Source organism: Stegostoma tigrinum, chromosome 1 (genome assembly GCF_030684315.1).
Source record: "Stegostoma tigrinum isolate sSteTig4 chromosome 1, sSteTig4.hap1, whole genome shotgun sequence".
Taxonomy (NCBI): domain Eukaryota; kingdom Metazoa; phylum Chordata; class Chondrichthyes; order Orectolobiformes; family Stegostomatidae; genus Stegostoma; species Stegostoma tigrinum.
Genome location: NC_081354.1, coordinates 42,206,221 through 42,222,665, shown reverse-complemented (window position 1 = coordinate 42,222,665; position 16,445 = coordinate 42,206,221). Strand labels below are relative to the sequence as shown.

At 42.6% G+C, this 16,445-nt stretch overlaps 1 protein-coding gene across 10 annotated transcripts in view; it reads right to left on the bottom strand.

Moving 5' to 3' along the window:
* Positions 1 to 16,445, bottom strand: part of LOC125456550 (microtubule-associated protein 9-like) — a 184,767-nt gene that overhangs the window by 22,023 nt on the left and 146,299 nt on the right. For 6 of the 10 annotated variants that reach the window (XM_059644990.1, XM_059644980.1, XM_059644928.1 and 3 more), the window contains one exon: positions 11,517 to 11,555. The exons of 1 other annotated variant lie outside the window; for it this stretch is intronic. In XM_059644990.1, the coding sequence (XP_059500973.1) occupies positions 11,517 to 11,555 (39 nt within the window). Of the gene's footprint in view, positions 1 to 2,026; positions 2,877 to 11,516; positions 11,556 to 16,445 lie in introns of those variants that run through there. 3 more of the 10 variants (XR_009445623.1, XM_059644950.1, XM_059644966.1) reach the window with 3 other exon arrangements.

Here is a 16,445-nt window from a genome sequence, read left to right as displayed (position 1 = left end):
TATCATATGTTGAAAGATTGGAGCGACTGGGCTTGTGTACACTTGAGTTTAGAAGGATGAGAGGGGATCTGATTGAGACATAAGGTTATTAAGGGATTGAACACTCTGGAGGCAGGAAGCATGTTTCTGCTGATGGGTGAGTCCAGAACTAGAGGACACTGTTTAAAAATCAGGGCAGGTCATTTAGAGCAGAGTGGAGGAAAAAACTTATTCACCCAGAGAGTCGTGGATAAATGGAATGCTGTTCCCCAAGAAGCAGTGGAGGCCAAGTCTGTGGATACTTTCAAGAGAGAGAGATGGATAGAGCTCTTAAAGATAATGGAATCAAGGGTTATGGGGATAAGGCAGGAACAGGATACTGATTGTGGGTGATCAGCCATGATCATAATGAATGGTGGTGCTGGCTCGACGGGCTGAATGGCTTCCTCCTGCACCTATTGTCTGTTCTTGCTGGTATAAATTAATGCAGGTGTAAATAATGCTTTTGCTTACATACAAAGTAAGCAGTCTAATGCCTGTTTTAGTGCTTTGTCAGTGTGTACTTTTGGGTGGGGAATTTGGCACACAGGAGGTGTTAAGTTGATCTTTTACAATGCAAGAATCTCTGAGGGAAAGAGAAGAACAAGTTGTAAGAGCTGAAGTCAGGAGCACTATTTTTAAATAGAAAGGCAGCAGATTACTTGGTGAGTTTTAATGGTTCTTCTTCTCTAAATCCGAGAGCCCTTTTAACCATAACCAGGAATGTGTAAACGTGGGCTTAGCTAGTCAAACTATTCAACCTGGATTGAAAAAAATGACTTATTTTATGTAATGAATTAATGACGGTAGTATCTCGGAAATACAGCAGGTGGGAGGTTGTGGACAGGGAATTGTAAAATGTCTATAGCTGATGTCTCTATTTGAAATCACAAACTCAGATTAATGAGAGTTGGAAATGCTGGCTTACACAAGAGAGTGGGAATAATTTCCAGCTTTATCCAAATAATAGTCAGGCTTTAAGAGAAATCAGTTTTGGGAAAGGTTATTTATGATTGATTGAGAGCTGGCTAGTGGGCATTCAGACATTAAGAAGGAAGTCTAGGAGACCCTGGTCCTGTCCAATAGATATGATGTACTTGTGATCACCAAGAATAAGGAGGAAGACTTGCAGCGAGGGCAGCTAAATTGCTGAACAAAGCATCATGGCTCAGAAGGCTGTTTAGGAGGGGGGAAAACTTTTATTAGAAAATTGGTAGTTATGGGAGAGCCTTTGGAGAACTCCCTTCACTGAAGCTGGTTCAAAATCCTCCCTTCGTCATAAAATTGTTAGGCACGTCGTATGGACCATAGCAGTTCAAAATGGTGCCGCTGGTAATAAAGGGATGGACAATAACTGCTAGCCAGTGATATCCACATCTCTCAAACAAATAACTGCTTTCACTTTTAGATTTGATAAAAGTATCATAAAGCCATGTAGTGGAAGCAACTACATCAATGTAACATATCTCAATAATATTGAATTAAAAGATAGCACTTATAGCTGATGGAAAAATTATACAGAGAATTATTGTCTGATGGAGGGGGACAAAAAAAACAAAGATAATTAAAGTAGCCTCCACTCATGAAAACAGAAGAAAATCAAGCAATCAAAATATCAAAAGGGTAGAAGTATGGGACTAAATACATATATGGAAATGGTACTGCATTGGAAGATTTCAGATGAAAATTATGACATCATTCTGGAACAATTCGCAAAACTCTGACAGGCTTAATTCCAGAAGATCTCTGAAGTCAGTATTTATAGTATTAGCAAAAAGATAAGTTGAAGCAGTGTGAATGTGATAGAGCTATATAATCAAAATCATTCCAATAATCATAACTACATAAAGCAAATTTAGGCCAGAGGTATTGAAAGAACATGATGGGTTTATTCAAGGAAAAGGAACAAAAAAACCTTATCCATGATAAGAGCTTTAGGATAGACACAGTCCCTTAGAAAATAGATGACAGGTTAGACAGAGGATCTCGATCGGCACAGGCTTGGAGGGCCAAAGGGCCTGTCCCTGTGCTGTAATTTTCTTTGTTCTTCAATACATCTTAAATGTTGCTGTCATATCTGCTTCTACCACCCCCCCTTAGAAGTGTGTTCAGGTATTGACCATTTGTGAAGTCCAAAGAAGAGGTACACATATGCTTTACAGAATAATCTTTATAGATTTGACAGAGTGAGGCAGACGGGACATTTAAAATGCCACATAACATGAAGAGAGAGAAAATATAACAGAATCATTTCCACAAATTCAGTCAATAGACTACTTAACTGGGGAACCAAGTTTGATTTCTTTTATTGTCATGTTTACTGAAGGACAGTAACAAGCTATGCTTGCAAGTGGTACAGGCAAATCATAGTAAGTAAGGACATACAGATCATAGGGTAAGAAGAAACTTTGACAGTGAGGCAGCGGTTCCACCACACAGGATGTGCGCGAGACAAGATCAACATTATTTGAAGTTCGACAGCCCATTCATCAGTCTAATAATGGCCGTGAAGAAGCTATTCATGAATGAGCTGGTGCATGTGTTCAAGCTACTGTATCCTCTGCCTGACAGAAGAGATTGTAGGAGAGCATTATTGGGGTGGGATGGCTCTTTGATGTTGTCACCCTTTCTTCATAAACAAGACGTGTAAATGGAGTCCATGATGGTCTGGGGTGTGCATTTGGTAGTTTCTTATGGTCCTAGACAAAGCAGTTGTCGTACCAGGCTGTTAAGCACGTGGACAGTGTGCTTTCTGTGGTGCATCTGGTAAAAGTTGGTGAGGGTCCTTATGGACATGCCCAATCCCCTGAGCTGCTTGAGGAAGAAGAGTTGTTGTTGCACCACCTTGACCATTGCATCTATGTGGAAAGACAAGGCCAGGTTACTGGTTATAGTACTCGTAGAAACTTGATGCTCTCAACCTCTGCTCTGTTGGTGATATAGATGGGGGCGTGTTCTCCTTTGTTTTAGAAGTGAATGATCAGTTCTTTAGTTTTTGCCGACATGAGAGAGAGGTTATCATTGTACCATGTCATCAAACCCTCTCTTGTTTCTGTATTCTGACTCATGATTCTTTGATATCTGTCCTACCATGGTGCTGTTGTGAGAAAACCAAGTTGGAGAAATAAGGATGCAGACAAATTACGAAATTGAGAATAAAATATTGTAATAAATGTAGAGTATTTTAACTACCCTGATATTAACTATAGATGCAGGTAATGGGGGCATTGGAATAGAATTCCCATGATGTGTGTGGATTTCTTTTCTAACTGTATCTATAGCGAAGATCGTCTATTGGTCTTGGGTAGAGAATCACATCAGAAAGGGAAACTAGAGTCGGAGAAAGGTTGACAACCTATGCTCAGCCAGAAGTCCAGTGAAACTGATCTCTCTGGGCCTACGTTAGACATCTTCAGCATCACGCAGTTTTCAGCTCAATTGCTTCGATCTACGTGATATCGAAAAATAGCTCGATACACTGAATAGTGCCTGACAATATTCCCACAACAGGACTGAAGAAGTGTTCCCCTGCTTGTTGCACCCCCAGCCAAGCTGTTCCAATACAGCAACAACACTGACATCTATCCAGCCATGTGGAAATCCAGGACAAATCTAACCCTGCCAATTATCCCATCAGTCTCCAAAGTGATGGAAAGTACCAGGAACAGTGCTATCAAGCAGCATTTGTTTAGCAGTAACCAGTCTAGTTATAACTGTGGAGCTGGATGAACACTTTGTTATCTTGGATTCTCCAGCATCTGCAGTTCCCATTATCTCTGATACAATTTTAACCTGTCTAGTTATGCCCAGTTTAGGTCTTCAGGGCCACTTAACTCCTGGCCTCATTATAGCCTTCAACCACTTCAAATCTGACATTCATCTCAGTGAGAATTTGACATCAAGGCTACATTTGACCGAGTGTGGCATTGAGGAGCCCTTGCAAGACTGGATTCAATGGGACTGGGGAAGGAATGTTCTCCACTAGCTAGGTGTATACGTGGCACAAAGGAAGATGGTTGTAGTTGTTAGAGATCAATCAACTTAGTTCCAAGCCATCTCGACAGGGGTTCTGCAGGGTCGTGTGTCAGGCCCAATCATCATCACCTGCTTCATCAATTTCAATGACATTCCATCTAGCAGAAGATTAGAACAAAGAACAATACAGCACAGAACAGGCCCTTCGGCCCTCGATGTTGTGCTGACCTGTGAACTAATCTAAGCCCCTCCCCCTACACTATCCCATCATCATCCATATGCTTATCCAAGGACTGTTTAAATGCCCCTAATGTAGCTGAGTTAACTACATCGGCAGGCAGGGCATTCCATGCCCTTACCACTCTGAGTAAAGAACCTGCCTCTGACATCTGTCTTAAATCTATCACCCCTCAATTTGTAGCTATGCCACCTTGTACAAGCTGAAGTCATCATCCTCGGAAAAAGACTATCACTGTCCACCCTATCTAATCCTCTGATCATCTTGTATGTCTCTATTAAATCCCCTTTCAGCTTCCTTCTCTCCAATGAGAACAGTCCCAAGTCCCTCAGCCTTTCTTCATAGGGCCTGTGCTCCAGACCAGGAAACATCCTGGTAAATCTCCTCTGTACCTTTTCCAATGCTTCCACATCCTTCCTGTAATGGGGCGACCAGAACTGCAAGCAATATTCCAAATGAGGCTGCACTAGCGTTTTGTACGGTTGCAGCATGACATCATGGCTCCAACACAATCCCTCTACCAATAAAAACTAAAACACTAAGTCTTCTTAACAGCACTATCAACCTGGGTGGCAACTATCAGGGATCTATGTACATGGACACCAAGAATCTTTCCATTGACCCGGTATTCTGCCTTCCTATTATTCCTCCCAAAGTGAATCACCTCCCATTTATCTGTATTAAACTCCATTTGCCACCTTTCAACCCAATTCTGCAGTTTATCCAAGTCTCCCTGCAATATTCTTCCACACTGAGCACCACTCCACCGACTTTAGTGTCATCTGCAAACTTACTAACCCATCCAGCAATGCCTGCGTCCAAGTCATTTATAAAAATGACAAACAGCAGTGGTCCCAAAACAGATCCCTGAGGCACACCACTGGTGACCTGACTCCAGGCTGAATATTTTCCATCAACCACCACTCGTTGCCTTCTTACAGAAAGCCAGTTTCTAATCCAAACTTCGAAATCTCCCTCAATCCCATGCCTCTGTATTTTCTCCAATAGCCTACCATGTGGAACCTTATCAAAGGCTTTACTGAAGTCCATGTACACCATGTCAACTGCCCTTCCCTCATCCACATGCTTGGTCACCTTCTCAAAAAACTCAATGAGGTTTGTAAATGTGGGAATGTTCACTGATGGTTGCACAATGTTGGACATGCATGGTTTCTCAGATATGGAAACAGTCCATGTTCAAATGCAGATAGTCCTGGACAATATTAAGGCCTGGGCTGAAAATTAGCAAGTGATATTTGTGCCCACAAATGCCAGACAGTAACAATTTCCAACGAGAGAATGTAACCATCTTTTAAGATCATCATTTTTAAATTCCCCACAATCAACATCCTGAGGGTTACCACTTATCAGAAGTTGAGCTGGACAAACCATATAAATACAGTGGCTATAGGAGCAGGTCGGAGCAAAGAATCCTTCAGTAACTTACAAAAGCCTGTCCAACCTGTACTTGGCACAAGCTAGGGGTGTGATGGAATGCTCCCTATTTGCCTGAGATGAGTGCAATTCCAACAACAACAAAAAGCTTGAGACCGTACCGCATCAATCCTCATCACCCAGTGTGTACCACATACAAGGTGCATAGAACATAGACAAGTACAGCCCTTCGGCCTACGATGTTGTGCCGTGGATTAATCCTAATCCAAAACTAAAATAACCTAACCTACACTCCCCTCAATTCACTGCTGTCCATGTGCACGTCCAGCAGTTGCTTAAATGTCACTAATGACTCTGTTTCCATGACTACCACTGGCAAAGTATTCCATGCGCTCACAACTCTGGGTGAAGAACCTCCCTCTGACGTCTCCCCCTATACCTTCCTAACACCTTAAAACTATGACCCCTCGTGGCAGTCAATCCTGCCCTGGGGAAAAGTCTCTGGCTATCGACTCTATCCATGCCTCTCATTACCTTGTACACCTCGATCAGGTCTCCTCTCTTCTTCCTTCTCTCCAGAGGGAAAAGTCTGAGCTCAGTCAACCTCTCCTCGTAAGACAAGCCCTCCAGTCCAGGCAGCATCCTGGTAAACCTCCTTTGCACCCTCTCCATAGCCTCCACATCTTTCCTATAATAGGGCGACCAGAACTGGACACAATATTTCAAGTGTGGTCTCACCAGGTTTTTGTACAGCTGCAGCAAAACCTCGCGGCTCTTAAACTCAATCCCCCTGTTAATGAAAGCCAAAGCACCATATGCTTTCTTAACAACCGTATCCACTTGGGTGGCAACTTTGAGGGAGCTATGCACTTGAACACCAAGATCCCACTGTTCCTCCACACTGCTGAGAATCCTGCCTTTAATTCTATATTCAACATTTAAGTTCGACCTTCCAAAATGCATCATTTCGCATTTGTCCAGGTTGAACTCCATCTGCCATTTCTCAGCCCAGCTCTGCATACTGTCAATGTCTCGCTGAAGCCTGCAATAGCCATCAATACTATCAACGGCACCTCCAACCTTTGTGTCATCAGCAAACAAACTAACCCACCCCTCAACCTCCTCATCCAAGTCATTTATAAAAACTACAAAGAGCAGAGGCCCAAGAACAGAGCCCTGCGGGACATCACTCAGCACTGACCTCCAGACAGAATACTTAGCATCTACAATCACTCTCTGCCTCCTGTCAGCTAACCAATTCTGAATCCAGACAGCCAAATCACCCTGTATCCCAATACCTCTTAACATTATGAATGAGCCTGCTATGGGGAACCTTATCAAATGCCTTGCTGAAGTCCGTGTACACCACATCCACTGCTCGACCCTCGTCGCCCTGTCTCATGACGTCCTCAAAGAACTCAATAAGATTTGTGAGGCATGATCTGCCCCTCACAAAGCCATGCTGACTTCCTTTAATCACGCTGTGCTTTTCCAAATAGTCTAAATCCTATCCCTCAGAATTCTTTCCAAAACCTTGCTGTCCACAAACATAAGACTGACTGGTCTGTGATTTCCAGGGATTTCCCTGTTCCCTTTCTTGAAAAGAGGAACAACATTTGCCTCCCTCCAATCTTCCGGTATGACTCCCGTGGGAGAGTGAGGAAGCAAAGACCTGTAATCTGTAATCAAAGCCTGTAATCCTCTAAAGCTGTGCTAGACCCTTGTTTCCTCCACCTTACATAAGCTGCCTTTTTCTTTTTGACGAGAAGCACTTCTGTTCCCTTCATCCAAGGCTCCTTAATCTTACCCCTTCTTACCTGTCTCAGGAGGAACAAATTTATGCATCACTCGCAACAACTGCTACTTAAACAGTCTCCACATGTCTGTTGTGCCCTTTCTGTGGAACAATTGCTCCCAGTCCGTACTTCCCAACTCCTGCCTGATAGCATCATAGTTTCCTTTTTTCCCAGTTAAATATCTTCCCCTGGTAACTGCTCCATTCCCTTTCCATGGCTATGGTAAATTTGAGGCTGTTGTGGTCACTGTCGCCAAAGTGTTCTCCCACCACGAGATCTGACACCTGTCTTGGCTCATTGCCGAGCACCAAATCCAAAATGGCCTTCCCCCTCATCGGTCTGTCCACATACTGAGTGAGGAAACCCTCCTGAACACACCTGACAAAAACGGCTCCATCCAAACCATCTGCAGTAAGGAGGTTCCAATCAATATTGGGAAAATTGAAATCACCCGTAACAACAACCGTGCTGCGTTTACACTTTTCAACAATCTGCCGGCCTATGAGTTCTTCGATCTCCCTACTGCTATTTGGGGGCCTGTAGAAAACCCCCAACGAGGTGACTGTTCCCTTGCTGTTCCTAACTTGCACCCATACTGACTCAGGCAACCTTCATTTCTCTTGCTGTGATGCACACTCTGATTAGCAACGCTACACGCCCTCCTCTTTTTCCCCCTCCCAGTGTAGAAACTCAGCAAGACTCCTTAGACAGGACCTTTACAAATCCACAACCACTTCCATCGATGGTAACATGTACATGGGATCACCACCATCTGCAAATTCCAAAGCCACTCACCTTTCTGACTTGGAAATGTATCGTCATTCCTTCAGTGTTGCCAATTCAGAATTCTGGAGCATCCTCCAGAACAGCATTAAGGGTCTACCTACTGCAAATGAACTATCGTGGTGTAAGAAGGCAGCTTGTCAGCACCTTCTCAAAAGCAATTAGGGATGAGCAATAAATGCTGCACCAGTCAGCATTGCTCAGATCCCATGAAAAAAAATTAAAGATCATAAAGTTTGAGACATTCAGCAGGTCTGATAGCATCCGTGTGGAAAGAAATATGTCTTAGCCTGCTTCTGCACCGTAGGGATTCTATTTAGCCCATCAACACTGACCCTACAAACAGCATACCACATAGTTCTTGCAACTCTGCATGCCCCTAGGCTGTAGGAGGAAACCAATTCAGACCCAGGGAGAAGGTCCAAACTCCACACAGTCACCTGAGGCTAGAATTGAACCGGAGTTCCGCATAGTGTGAGTCTGCAGTGCCAACCACTGACCCACCATGCCGCTCCTGTTAATGAACGCTGTTTAGTGTTTCAAGTCCAGTCTGATTCATCTTTGGAACTGAAAATGATATTGTCGGCAGAGGGGGAGGAGGAACATAGAACATAGAACATTACAGCACAGTACAGGCCCTTCGGCCCTCAATGTTGTGCCGACCTGTCATACTGATCTCAAGCCCATCTAACCTACACTATTCCATGTATGTCCATGTACGTACGAACAAGTAGAACAGATTGAGGGCAGCCATAGCAAAAGACAGGAGTGATAATGGTGATTAAAGGAGAGATCCAGATGTAAAATGGGTGTAACTGAACTTGTGAAAAGGAGAAAATTTAGATTAGATTGGATTAGATTAGATTCCCTACAGTGTGGAAACAGGCCCTTCAGCCCAACAAGTCCACACCACCCCCTGAAGCATCCCACCCAGACCCATTCCCCTATAACCCACACACCCCTGAACACTATGGGCAATTTAGCATGGCCAATCCACCTAGCCTGGGTCTTCTCTGAGAACAAGCTCAACAAGTTAGAAACAAACCACAACCTGGGCATAAGAGAAATAGAGGACAGAGGACGTAATCCCAGTTATGGAGCTCAGTACTGAGCTCTAACGGCTATTGAAAATGATATATTGTTCCTAGAGCTTGCGTTGAGCTTTGTTGGAACACTATAGCAGGCCCAAGGCTGAATTGTTAACACAAAAGAAAATTGCTTGTTCCCTGTGGATTCTGTCACAATTTGCTCCAAAAAAGACATTTCAGACATTCTACAAATTCAATTTTTGGGATTTGTTTCCAACTGGATTTTCCAGGTCCACTTGCATATTGATTTCCCTGTAGTTATTTAAATAATGCCTTTCTTACATGCCTCATTTATTTTCTGCTCCACATCCCAACTACTGCTTGGAGGTCTGTACGTAACTCCCATCACGGTCCTTTATTTCCTTTGCAGCTCTTGAACTCTACCCAGTTCTACACCAGGTGGTGATCAATTAACATTTTACACAAGTTCAATACAACCAGGCGGCATGGTGGATCAGTGGTTAGCACTGCAGCCTCACAGCGCCAGGGACCCGGGTTCGATTCCAGCCTCAGGCAACTAGCTGTGCGGAGTTTACACATTCTCCATGTCTGCGTAGGTTTCCTCGAGGTGTTCTGGTTTCCTCCCACAGTCCAAAGATGTGCAGGCTGGGTGGATTGGCCATGCTAAATTGCCCGTAGTGTTCAGGGGTGTGTGTGGGTTGTAGGGGGATGCGTCTGGGTGGGATGCTCCAAAGGCCGGTGTGAACTTGTTGGGCCGAAGGGCCTGTTTCCACACTGTAGGGAATCTAATCTAAAAAAAAGTCCTCATTGTTCCTCTTCTTTGCGCCTGTATTAATAAAGACTGGAATACTGAATACTATGTTAACTGCTTTCTCTAGCCATGCTGTGAGTTGAGTATCCATACACCCTGCTATATGGGTGTTTATGCTTCTGCACACACTTGAGGATAATTCCCTTTATTTTATACAGTATCTCTTAGCTCACTCGACCAATTTGTCTGGCAGTCAATTTTATATCCTATTGTTACTGCCTTGTGTGCACATCACATCAACATTACCCTCATCAATTATCTCCATTAGCTGCGCAAAACAAAATTAGTCGAACACAATTTTAACTTAACAAATCAATGCTGGCACTTCTTAATTAACCCATGTTTTTCTATATGACTAATAATTCTACCCTAAATAATTGTTTCAAGGAGTTTATTGAAGTTAAACTATAATTGTTGGGCTTATCCCCACAATTTTTTTCACAATAATGGTGGTACATTTGCAATTTTCCAGTTTTCTAGGATTCCTAGGCCAAAGGAATGTTAAAAAGGACAGTGCATCTTCAGTTTCCACTTTCTTCCTCCAACATCCTTGAATGTATCTCACCTGGTTCCAGTACCTTATCAAACTTAAAAGTCAGCAACTGTCAAATAATCCTGCTTATCAATTCAAACCTTTCTACTGTCTTGAGTTTCTGTCTCCGTCACCATGGTCTGAGCAACATCTTTTAGAATCCCAACTGTGTGGAAACAGGCCATATAGGCTCAACAGGTTCACACCGATCCTCCAAGCAGCGTCCCACCCAGACCCATTCCCCCAACCCTGCATCTCCCATGTTGAACGCACTTAACTTAAACATCCTTGGGCACTATAGGCAATTTAGCATGGCCAATCTACCTACCCTCCACACCTTTTGGACTGTAGGACGAAACTGGAGCACCCGGAGGAAACCCACGCAGACACTGGGAGAATGTGCAAACTCCATACAGACAGTTGCCTGAGGCTGGAATCAAACCTGGGTCCCTGGAGCTGTGAGGCAGCAATGCTAACCACTAAGCCACCATACCTTCAATAATAAAGACAGTTGCAAGGTATTCATTTTATAAGAGCTAAATATTTTTAAAGGAAAATAAAGTAGGAATATTTGAAGTTCAGATTCTACTGTGTTGCAGAGAATGAATAAATTTGTTTGTTTATTTCATAACTCAAAGAAAAAGTGAAACAGTTTAGTTTACTTCTTGGTTACAAAAGGCCATGTAATTTTTGGAGAAGCTGGTATCTTTGGGGTAAAAAAGGAATGCCTAGATCAGCTGTTATAGGTAAATTGTTACACGGGACTGAAAGAAGGATGACTGCACTCAGACCTCGAAAAAGCCTGCAAGCCAAGTCAGGTCTTCACATCTCTCTCTTTTGAGTGGAAAAGAAGCAACACTCAAAACATTTCTGAAAAGAAGAACTTCTAACTGAAAGGAAAAAGCTAGGTCCAACTCACCACCGAATTAAAGGCTTCCAGGGTTGACAACATGATATCCTAAACAAAAATCAAAAGAATCATGAGAAAGTCATTTCAGTTAATCCTTATGGTTCGAACTATTGATCTACAGAATTTGTTCCCTTTTGCCTGTATTTCCTGGTCATGATATTTCTGCAGAATTGTCTATATTGCCCATCCTATTTGGGAATGGATGTGGCAAATGATGTGATTTAAGGGGTATAATTTAATTTTGCTTATTAGTAATTAATAATCTGTTTTGTCTCTTGATTAAAGGATAAGTTTGTTTATTTATAAAAACCTGGTAAGAATTTTATCTTTGACAGTGGTCAAAATCAGGCAAATTAACCAGCATGGTTGGGTCATGTAGAATTGAGGGGTGTTGACCCATTGAGATCAGGTTGGAAGAAGTGGGGTTTGTGAAGAGGTCACAGTTCTGGTTGGTCAGACTAGACAGGTGGGTGAATTGATTCCATTAGGGTGTGGGTGGTGATGGATGTATGTGTGTTCATGTGTATGGAAATGTGTATGCATGCGAGCGTATAATATTCTAACGTTGAAGGCACAAGTTTGATCTTAACTGCTTAAAATTGTTTGTGGAAAAACAGCTCTTACTGAAGATCATAATGTCTCAGTTCACTTGTGTGAAATATTCTTGAGCAATAAATAATCATATACATTTAAAGAACAAAACAAAGTGTTTAAGCAAAGCTAAAAATATTTTTTCTGCTCTAACTTTCATAACCAGGGGACATCAATTTAAGGCAGAAGGTCTAGAGGGATTTTAAGGAATAATTTGTTTCTTCTGAAGCTCACTATCTGAAACTATGGCAGAAGCAGGAACCACCCCTTCGAGCATGGGACTAGCATGGATAGGTGCTCGATGAACAGGTGTGGACATGATGGGCAGAAGGGTCTCTTTCCAACATGAACTGTAAGGCTGTAACATACCTAATTTTATTTCACCATTGAACTATTTCTTCTTACGACACACATCTCAAACCAGTGTTTGCATCTTCCCCGAAATGTCAACTATTTCAGATGAAAACTGAAAAGACTGACTTAATAAATTGATTCAGAAATTGCAGCAAGTGAACAATGGTATGTAGAACTTTTTAAATATGCACTGTACATGATTGCTTATAAAATCTTGATGTTTTACTTCTGAAATTGACCTTTAGCCATCGACAAACTACCTGACATCCAATCAGCAATACCTGTAATGACTGACACAACAACTGAGACTGGAACAAATATCCTAAAGCTTCCTGATGGATCCACTTGAACTCAAGCGCTGCAGAACCTAAGTGTATGCCTCTCAGTGCATGGCACCGTGAGCAGCAGCAGCCTCTATCAGAGGGGGACAGGCCTCTGCCCGGAACCTATCCTGGCATCTCCCTCCATTGCAAGCCCTAAATCTACCGCCTTGGGGCAAACCCAGTCAAATTCGTCAGTTTGTCTTTGTCTTTAGGAATCGAAGGATGGGATTGAGAGATGGATGGAGAATCACTTTCCTCCAATCATACCCTGGCAATTAAAAAAATAAGCTTCCAGTCTCCAGTTTCCCTGCATCTTACCCCTCTTGTGACCAGTAACATACTGGCTGACTCTACCTTCTCCACCACTCCTCACTTGCCTCTCTACTATAGAGAGATCGACTGCTCCTTCCAGAGTATCTACACCCCAGGTTCCTCATTGAACTGTAGCTGGTGTTCATGGGGTACAAGCAAATCCCCTCCAGGCTTTACTCAGAGTAGTCAGGGCGTGGAATGCCCTGCCTGCAACAGTAGTAGACTCGCCAAGTTTAAGGGCATTTAAATGGTCATTAGATAAACATATGGATAATAATGGAATGGCGTAGGTTAGATGGGCTTCAGTTGGTTTCACAGGTCGGCGCCACATCGAGGGCCAAAGGGCCTGTACTGTGCTGTGGTGTTCTATGTTCTGGATGGCGCCACTCTCAGAGTCCCAGAACTCAACTGTCTAATGCTGTTAAAATTTTATAGTTTTCTATCAGATCCTCCCGCAATCTTCTGAACTCCAGCAAATAAAATTCTAATTGGTTCAGCCTCTCCTCTTACATCAGTCCTGCTCGTCATCCAGGAATCAGTCTAGTAAACTTTTGCTTCCCTCTCTCTATAGCAAGAATATCCTTCTCAGACAAGGAGACCAAAACTACACACAATAGTCCAGGCGCAGTCTCACCAAGGCCCCACATGAGAGTAGAAAGACATCCCTGTCCCTTACATGAAACATCTCGCTACAAAAGCCAACATACCATTTGCATTCTTTACTACCTACAGCACTTGCACACTTACATTCAGCGAACGATGTACAAGGACAACCAGGTCTTGTATATTTTCCTCATTCGGTAGCTATTCATATAATAAGCTGCCTTCCTGTTCTTATTACCAAGTGGATACCCTCCCGTTTATCCATATTAATCTGCTATGCATTTGCCTACTCACTCAACTTGACCAAATCACACTGAAACATTCTTGCAATCTCCTCACAGCTCACCCACCAACCTTGCTTTGTGTTGTCTGAAAATATTATCTGAATCTGGAGTACAAAGGAAATGCCAAATTAATGTAGACCAGTTAGCCTTACTTCAGTGGTGGGCAAATTGGTAGAATCAATTATGAGAGATGACTTAGAAAGGCACGGACTAGTAAGGGTGGTCTGCATAGCTTTTTTAAGGGAAGGTTACATCTAACAAATTTGGTTGAATTCTTTTAGGAAGTGACTGTGAGGATCAATGAGGGTAGTCCAATGAATGCTGTCTACATGGATTTTTGTAAAGCATTTGGCATTTCTCATGTGGCAGACTGGCAAAGAAATAAAAGCTCATGTGTTACAGGGATAATGAGTTGAAATTGTTCCAAAGTTGGCTTAGTAACAGGAAACAAAGTGTAATGGTGAATGGCTGCCCTTGCAAGCTATTTCAAGTGAGGTTCTGCGGGGCTCGGTGTTTATTTGTCCTTTGTGAATGGGGCTGAAAATAAAGGTTAAATAATAAAGTCATCTGTTAATGTCTGCGTTTAAGCAAGTTAGTACATGGTTAATAAATTGCTCAGTTTTTTTAAGCTACAAAACTGGCATTGAAAATTTATTATTCGCAGAGTCTGGGAATGGTTATTCAAAACAAAGTCTGATTTGGAACCATTGGGAACAATTTTGAGGGTCTTTGGATTTAAATTTATCCTGTGGCAAGTACCGAGATAGAAAGGCTAATTTGCTTTGGGTCTGTCTTTGTGTCATAAGATGGTGATTGTCTAACACTTTGTCTGTAGAGGAGACTACGGCAGACTATGTTTTCAGCACTGCAGACAGTTTGGATCACCTTATTTATGAACAGATATACTTGCATTGAAGACATTTCAGAGGAGGTTTACTAAGTTGATTCCTGGGACAAATAGTTTGTCATATGGAGGAAAAGTTGAGTAGGCTGAACCTCTTTAGAAGATTGAGAAGATTAAAAAAACATTTGGACAGGTGCATGGATGGGAATGGTTTAGGCGGACATGGACCAAAGGTGAGCAATTGGAACTAGCTGAGTGGGCACCATGGCCAGTATGGATGAGTTTGGGCCGAAGGGCCTGTTTCCATGCTGTTTACTCTGACTTTAAGAGATTTTACCAAAGTAAAGCATTTTGCGCGGGTTTGACAGTGTAATTGTTGAGAGCAAAAACTTTGGTTAGACCGCACTTGGAATACTGCGTCCAGTTCTGGGCGCCCTATTATAGGAAAGATGTGGATGCTTTGGAGAGGGTTCAGAGGAGGTTTACCAGGATGCTGCCTGGACTGGAGGGCTTATCTTATGAAGAGAGGTTGACTGAGCTCGGTCTCTTTTCGTTGGAGAAAAGGAGGAGGAGAGGGGACCTAATTGAGGTATACAAGATAATGAGAGGCATAGATAGAGTTGATAGCCAGAGACTATTTCCCAGGGCAGAAATGGCTAGCACGAGGGGTCATAGTTTTAAGCTGGTTGGTGGAAAGTATAGAGGGGATGTCAGAGGCAGGTTCTTTACTCAGAGAGTTGTGAGAGCATGGAATGCGTTGCCAGCAGCAGTTGTGGAAGCAAGGTCATTGGGGTCATTTAAGAGACTGCTGGACATGTATATGGTCACAGAAATTTGAGGGTGCATACATGAGGATAAATGGTCGGCACAACATTGTGGGCTGAAGGGCCTGTTCTGTGCTGTACTGTTCTATGTTCTATGTTCTATTGTTAGGGAAGACATAACAGTGGCAGCTGGGTAGTGGAAAATATTCAAGGCTGAGTTAGACAGATCAACAATTTACAAGAGGTCAGGGAATATGTGGTTGGATTTAAGTCTAGAATCGAATTGACCATAATCTTACTGAATAGTGAAACCGGGTAAATGTCTAAATGGCCTACTCCTGATTATATTTAAAAACCAAATTAACTGCTGATGCTGCTAAATCAGGAACAAAAACAGAAGTTGCTGGAAAAGCTCAGCAGGACTGGCAGCATCTGTGAAAGAAAAAAATCAGAGTTAATGTTTCAGGTCTGGTGACACTTCCTCAGTTCTGTTTTTAATTTCTTCATAGATGCTGCCTGATCTGCTGAGCTTTTCCAGCAATTTCTGCTTTGTTCTGATTCTATTTCTTGTGTTGTCATTTGATATTTACCATGGCTGTTTATGTAAAAGGAGGTGAGTGGAAGCAGCACCCAGTAAAAGTGTGTGGAACAAAGAGTGAGGATGTGTCCCATTTACTGATCTAATGTCTACATTTGGAATGGCAGAAATCTCTGAAAGATTGGCAGGAATGCTCTTATAAGTTAAGAGGTCACTAATTTTAAACCAAATTACAGGTATTCAAGAGAGGGTATGAAGTCACAGCTGGCTAAAGTGAACTGTGAAACTAGGTGTAAAGGTGGATCAATAGAGTTGTGTGGCAGAC